The 7,694-nt window shown below is 41.1% G+C and overlaps 1 protein-coding gene across 1 annotated transcript; it reads right to left on the bottom strand.

Moving 5' to 3' along the window:
- Window positions 1-6,653: 6,653 nt before the first annotated feature.
- Window positions 6,654-7,004, bottom strand: LOC107465775 (uncharacterized). The gene has a single exon (XM_016084752.1). It carries the CDS (start codon window positions 7,002-7,004, stop codon window positions 6,654-6,656), a length of 351 nt encoding a protein of 116 aa, XP_015940238.1.
- Between the last annotated feature and the right edge of the window lie 690 nt (window positions 7,005-7,694).

Here is a 7,694-nt window from a genome sequence, read left to right as displayed (position 1 = left end):
ATTGTTGTCCACTTAGTTCCAGGGAGGCATATGTCCTCTAGAACTTGATCCAACCCCTTATCTACTCTCACCATTCTCCTATTAAAGGATTCAGGATCATCTTGTAGTTGAGGCAATTTGAAGACCTCTCTTATTTTGTCCAGATGGAAGTAAATAATTCTTTCTCTGACCATGGTTCTGTAGGTATGAAAAGCAGTTCCAGTCATTCTTTGCTTATCTGTCAGCCACAGATTTGAGTAGAATTCCTAAACCATGTTTCTTCCAACCTTTGTCTCAGGGTTTGTTAGAACTTCCCATCCTCTGTTTTGAATTTGCTCTTGGATCTCCGGATATTCATCTTCTTTCAGATCGAATCTAACTTCCGGGATCACTGATCTCAGACCCATTATTTTGTGGTAATGGTCTGCATGTTCTTTGGTTAACAACTTCTCTTGACTCCAAAGATTCTTCGGATTATTCTCTTTCTTGCCTTTTGAATTGGTTTGTTTTCCTTTAGGAGACATGATCTTGATAAATCTTGGCTTAGTGATCACGGAAAAGCACACCAAACTTAGAGGTTTGCTTGCACTCAAGCAAAAGAAAGGAAAGAGGAGAGAGAGGAGGAGAGCAAATTCGAATGTGGGGAGAGGGTGATGGCCGAACGTGTATTTATAAGGGAGGGGGAGTGATTTCAAAAATTTTGAAGGAGATTTGAGAAGATATGGAAAGAATTTGCGAAGATATTTGAGTTTTTGAAGAAGATTTGGAAAGGATTTGAAAGAGATTTGAAGAATGATTTAGAAAATTGTCTAATTTTTGAAATTTGAAGGTGAATGATGAAAGTTTGTAATGTGTTTATACAGAAAATTATGGATCAAAACAAGAAAGTTTGAAAAAATTTGAAGTGGAAAACAAAATCTCTGTCCCCTACCTTTCAAGCGTTAAACGCCCAAAATGGTATCCATTATGGCGTTTAATGCCCAAATATTGGCCATTATGGGCATTTAATGCCCAGCCAGGTACCCTGGCTGGTGTTAAATGCCAGAAACCCCTTCATCACTGGGCGTTTTGCTAAACGCCCAGGATGCTGTAATCCTGGCGTTAAACACCCAGAATGGTACCCATTCTGGCATTTAATGCCCAAAATGGTACCTTTACTGGCGTTAAACGCCCAGAATGGTATCCATTCTGGCGTTTAACGCCCAGAGTACCCTTTACTGGCATTTTCTTGCCAGCAAACTCCTTTTCTCTGCTTTTTAGACTGAATCCTTCTGTAACTCTGTGAATTCCTTTAATTTTGATGATCAACCTTGAAGAATGTATGTCAATATTCTATTAAGTAAAATAAATCACCTGCTAATAGCTGGGTTGCCTCCCAGCAAGCACTTCTTTATTGCCTTTAGCTGGACCTTTACTGTGCTTCATTCAAGCCTCAGTTTTGAGCATTCTTGCTCAAAATTGCTTTTAAGATAATGTTTGATCCTCTGTCCATTAATAATGAACTTTTTATCAGAATCAATATCTTGAAGCTCAAGTTATCCATATGGTGACACTCCTGTAATCACATACGGACCCCTCCATCGGGATTTAAGTTTTCCTGGGAATAGCCTGAGCCTAGAGTTGAAGAGCAGAACTTTTTGTCCTGGTTCAAAGACTCTGGATGACAACTTTTTGTAATGCCACTTCTTTGCCTTTTCCTTATAAATTTTTGCATTTTCAAAGGCACTGAGTCTGAACTCCTCTAGCTCATTTAGCTGGAGCAATCTTTTTTCACCAGCTAACTTAGCATCCATGTTTAGGAATCTAGTTGCCCAGTAGGCTTTATGTTCCAGTTCCACGGGCAGATGACAAGCCATCCCATACACAAGTTGGTATGGAGAGGTTCCTATAGGAGTCTTGAATGCTGTTCTGTATGCCCACAGAGCATCATCCAAGCTCTTTACCCAATCCTTTCTATGGGCAATAACTGATGACAAGTCATCATATATCCATTTTTCAAGCTAATTTCACTTGTTTTATTAGTCTTTATGCAGTTTCTTGCATCCTAAGTAAGTGATTTGGAATGAAAATGCATAACTTCTTTAAATCAAGCAACCACCATTAAATTGATGCTAAATCATGAGGTTTGAGCAAGAATTAATTGATTCTTAATGAATTATAAACCTTGTGAATTTAGAGATTGGCACGCACCAAGGACTCTCGGCAGCAACAGCACGCACGCACGGGCAGAATCTGGCGCACCAAAAAACTCTGCCCTGCCCTCCACAAGGTCAGGGCAGCATCCTGCAGCACTACACGCACCAAACACGCACGCACAAGGCCGCACGCACAATTTCCTGCCCTGCCCTCCACAAGGGCAGGGCAGCCTCCTGGAAGCCAATTTTTCATGGGCTAAAAATTGAATTAAAAATCCAATTTAATTCATTTCTTCACCAAATCAAAAGCCCATCCAAATCCCAAGATCCATGAATAGAAAGTGTATAAATAGGAGATAGTTTGATGTTATTAAGACCTTTCTTTTGAGCTTTTGAATTTTTACTTTACTTTGAGCTTTTGAACCATCTCTAAGAGACTTCATTGAGAGCTAGGAACTGAGATTTGGAAGAATTGGGGAGGAGAATTGATCTCTCTTCTTCCTCGTTCTTGTTTGAGCATTTTTATTTTTCTTGGTTGAGTATTGGGTGTGAAGAATTGAGGAATTTCTATCTCAATCTCCATTCAAGATCTCTTTAATTCCTCTTCTGCATAATTGAGTTTAATTACACTTCCTTTTCTGCTTCTTCTTCAATTTCTTGTTAATTGCTTTGTGAACTTGGATCTGGGAAGGCAATTAAAGATCTAGGCTCTGCTACCTAGTCTCTTGAGACCTGAGACCACAATTTACTTTTGGTTCATCTGTGAACCTACTGCACTTTAATTACTGCAATTTAATTTCCATTTCTATTTGAGATCTAGTCTATTTCAATTCATCTTTTGTTTAGTTAATTGTTGCACTTTAATTTTCCTCGTTTGAATTCTGAAATCCCAGTCCTCAAATCCCTTTTTCATTCAAGCAATTTATATTTCTTGCACTTTAAGTTACTGCAATTTACATTTCTTGCACTTTAAGTTTCAGTCATTTAATTTCTTGTTCTTTAAGATTCAGCATCTTTTACTTTCCTGCTCTTTAATTTACTGCAATTCTCCCCTCTCCCTTTACATTCCAAGTAATTTAGTTTCTGTTAATGATAAACCACTCAACCAATACTTGATTCGCTTGACTAAATCAACCACTAAACTAAAATTGCTCAATCCTTCAATCCCTGTGGGATCGACCTCACTCCCGTGAGTTTTATTACTTAATGCGACCCGGTATACTTGCCGGTGAGTTTTGTGTTGGATCGCTTTCCACACATCAATAACTGTCCGTTCCAGGATTCTTTTTTAGCTCTCTATTAGAGACTTCAGCTTGCCCATTTTTCTGTGGATGATACGGAGTTGCTACTTTGTGGCTAATTCCATATCGGACCATAGTAGAGTACAACTGTTTATTGCAGAAATGAGTGCCCCCATCACTGATTAGTACTCTGGGAACACCAAACCTGCTGAAGATGTGTTTCTAGAGGAATTTCAGCACGGTCTTGGTATCATTATTGGGTGTGGCAATTGCTTCTACCCATTTAGATACATAGTCTACTGCCACCAGAATATAAGTGTTTGAGTATGATGTGGGAAGGGACCCATGAAGTCAATACCCCATACATCAAACAATTCAATCTCTAAGATCCCTTGTTGAGGCATGGCGTAACCATGAGGCAAGTTACCAGCTCTTTGGCAACTGTCACAGTTACGCACAAACTCTCGGGTATCCCTGTAGAGAGTAGGCCAGTAGAAGCCGCATTGGAGGACTTTAATGGCTATTCGCTCACTTCCGAAATGTCCCCATACTGTGATCCATGGCAATGCCACAGGATCCTTTGTGCTTCCTCTCTAGGTACACATCTGCGGATCATTCTGTCTGCACATCTCTTAAAGAGATATGGCTCATCCCATAGGTAGTACTTGGCATCTGAAATTAATTTTTTTTCTTTGCACCCTGTTGTACTCCTGTGGTATGAACCTTACAGCTTTATAATTTGCAATGTCTGCAAACCATGGAGCTTCCTGAATGGCAAAGAGTTGCTCATTTGGAAAGGTTTCAGAGAACTCAGTAGAAGGGAGGGATGCCCCAGCTACTGGTTCTATTCGAGATAGATGATCAGCTACCTGGTTCTCTGTCCATTTTCTGTCTCTTATTTCTATATCAAACTCTTGCAGAAGCAACACCCACCTTATGAGCCTGGGTTTTGAATCCTGCTTTGTGAGTAAGTATTTAAGAGCAGCATGGTCAGTGTACACAATCACTTTTGACCCTACTAAATAGGATCTAAACTTGTCAATGGCATAAACCACTGCAAGTAACTTTTTTTCTGTGGTTGTGTAATTCTTCTGTGCGTCATTTAGAATACGGCTAGCATAATAAATGACGTGCAGAAGCTTGTTATGCCTCTGTCCCAACACTGCACCAATGGCATGGTCACTGGCATCACACATTAGTTCGAATGGTAATGTCCAGTCTGGTGCAGAGATGACTGGTGCTGTGACCAGCTTGGCTTTCAGGGACTCAAACGCCTACAGACACTCTGTGTCAAAGACAAATGGCGTGTCAGCAGCTAGCAGGTTGCTTAGAGGTTTTGCAATTTTTGAAAAGTCCTTTATGAACCTCCTGTAGAATCCTGCATGTCCCAGAAAACTTATATATTATCCTCTCATCACTAAGGAATAAAAGTCATGTAAAATACAGGTGTTTGGGACCTTAAGTTCATGATTCAAGGGAATGAATTGGTAAATTTATCATCAAAAATCATATTTGAAGTTGCACATATCATAGAATATTCCACACAAGAGAATATTGAAAGCATATGATGGCCATCCCATATGTATCAATCAAGAATTTCATTGAGGCATTTCATAAAAAAACTAATGTGTATTGTGCAAACTTATGACATTTAAGCTCAATTTCAATCACAATCAACCCAATAATCAAGTATCAACACTTGCAATACAAAGGAAAATAAAGAAAGCAATAAACTTAATCCAATTAACATGAAAGGAAAATAAAAACAACTTCAAAAATCAATCATAAGAAGAAAATAAGAACCTGAAAACTAAAGGGTAAAGAAAGCAAGACTAGAAGAGGAAACAATGGCACTTGTTATAGCCACTGCGAGCTCACGTCGGTTAGCTTCACCGGAGATGCACCGGAGTATGGAAAACTCACCGGTGTGAAGAAAGAAAAAGAGAATGAGAAGAAAGAAAAGTAGAAGAAAGAGAGAAGAGAGAGAGAGAGAGAGAGTGAGTGACGGCGATGGCTGGCAGTAGGGCTGCCTGAGGAAGCTGGGCGGAGGGGTGAGCAGCAGCAGTAGAGAAGAGAAGAAAAGAAGCTGCTAGTTCAACAGGGGTGTTTGCCCTGTTTAACGCCCAGGTCGAGACTTTTGCGTGCGCACACAGGTCCGTGCGCATGCACAGAACGTGAAAAGAGAGGGGTGCAAACGCTTCAAACAGAGCGTGCAAAAGGGAGTGTGCGGGCGCACAGAGAATGCGAATAGAGGGACGCGTTTGTACACATAAGCGGGTGCGCACGGACAAGAAGCGAGAAAAGAGGGGGACGCGGACGCAACGTTCACACCAGAGGGGCTGCATCTAAGTTTGCGGGCACACAAGGCTGTGTGTGCGCACACAGGTCCTTGCACACGCATAGGGGCAAAAACAGAAAGTGTTCAGGCACACAGTCTGTGCTAACGCTCCTACCAGGGAGGGTGTAAGTTGGCGTGCGAACGCACATGCTTGTGCGCTCGCACAGAAAGTGCGAAAAGGTACATGTGTGCGTACGCACAGATCAGAGAAAACAGGGGAGAGGCCACGCACAGGATGTGCTGGCGCTGCGACCAGAGGGCAATACCAAGAGTGCGCGCGCGCACAGGCGGATGCGCACACACAGGACGCTGAAAATCGATGTTTTGTGCTCACGCACAATAGTGTGCAGACGCATAGATGCCCTGTTCCAAAAATTTTTCTCTAAAAAACTAAGGTACTAGGCCATAGCACAATCAACTTTTCAACCCTAATCATACAAGCATTCAAATACTCATGATCCACAAGCAATTTAGCTTATCTAACTCAAAAACATCAAACCAATCCTAAGCTAATCAACATAACAGAAGAAAGTAATTAAGTCTAAGAACTATAAACAAAAGGAGAAAGGTTAGAACAATGTTACCATGGGGGTGTCTCCCACCAAGCACTTTGGTTTAAAGTCCTAAGTTGGACTTGCATGAATTCATTGAGCATTTGGAAACTCTCCAAGGAGGAAAATCTCCAACTTCTTGGCATGCTTGGGTTGTGTGTGGTAGAATTTCACCCTATGACCATTAATTTTGAATGTAGTTCCATTGATAGGGTGAGCCACCTCAACCACCCCATAAGGCTTAACATCCACCACTTTGAATGGACCATCCCACCTAGATCTTAACTTTTCGTGCATTAACTATAACCTTGAGTTATACACAAGCACTGCATCACCTACCTTAAAGCACTTTCTCTTAATATTTTGGTCATGGAATGTCTTGGCTTTTTCCTTATAAAACTTAGAATTCTCATATGCTTCCACATTCTAACTGCTCCAATTGGAGCTTACGTTCCACTCCCGCTCCCTTTAAATCCGGATTGCACTGCTTCACCGCCAAATATGCCTTGTGTTGGATTTCAACTGGAAGATGACAAGGCTTCCCAAAAACAATGCGGAAGGGGCTCATTCCAATTGGGGTCTTGTAGGCGATTTTATATGCCCATAATGCATTTCCCAATCTGGAACCCCAATCTTTTCTTTGTGGGTTAACCACTTTCTCTAAAATTCTCTTGATCTCTCTGTTGGATACTTCCGCTTGCCCATTGATTTGGGGGTGATAGACTGTGGACACCTTGTAAAGAACTCCATACTTTTTCATCGACGCCTCAATTTTCCTGTTACAAAAATGGGTTCCTTGGTCGCTCACGATTGCTCGTGGCGACCCAAATTTACAAATGATATTATTTTAAAAAAATAAAGCAACGGTATTAGCATCATCACAACGGGTAGGGATTGCTTTCACCTATTTTGAGATGTAATCCACGGCTAACAAAATGTACACAAACCCATTTGAATTTGGAAATGGCCCCATAAAATCTATGCCCCAAACATAAAAAAATTTCACAAAAAATCATCCGTTGTTGGGGAATCTCATCTGTTTGTGAGGTATTTCCAGATTTCTAACATTGATGAGAAGATTTGCAAAATTGGTTGGCATCCCAAAATAAAGTGGGCCACCAGAATCCACAATCTAGAATCTTCGTTGCTGTTCGTTGTGGGCCAAAGTGCCCCCCACTCTCAAATGAGTGGCAAAATTTAAGGATAGAATGAAACTCGGATTTCGGCATACACTTCCTAATTACCTGGCCTGCCCCACACCTCCACAGATGTGGATCATCCCACAGGTAATACATAGCATCACTCCTTAATTTATCCTTTTGATGCTTCAAAAATTGTGGGGAAAAACGCGAGCAACCAAGTAATTAGAAATTGGGGGCAAGCAAAGGAGCACTTTGGGATATTGCTTGCAATATGTCTAAGGGAAATGAGTCATTGATAGGAGTAGGGT

The sequence above is a fragment of the Arachis duranensis genome, chromosome 9, assembly GCF_000817695.3.
Source record: "Arachis duranensis cultivar V14167 chromosome 9, aradu.V14167.gnm2.J7QH, whole genome shotgun sequence".
NCBI classification, from domain to species: Eukaryota; Viridiplantae; Streptophyta; class Magnoliopsida; order Fabales; family Fabaceae; genus Arachis; species Arachis duranensis.
Note: the sequence above shows the minus strand (reverse complement) of the source record. Positions and strands in the feature narration are given on the sequence as shown.

What these genes read in the sequence shown, in the direction of transcription:
- LOC107465775 (XM_016084752.1), bottom strand. Translation starts at nt 7,004, where the DNA reads ATGAAAAAGTATGGAGTTCTTTACAAGGTGTCCACAGTCTATCACCCC.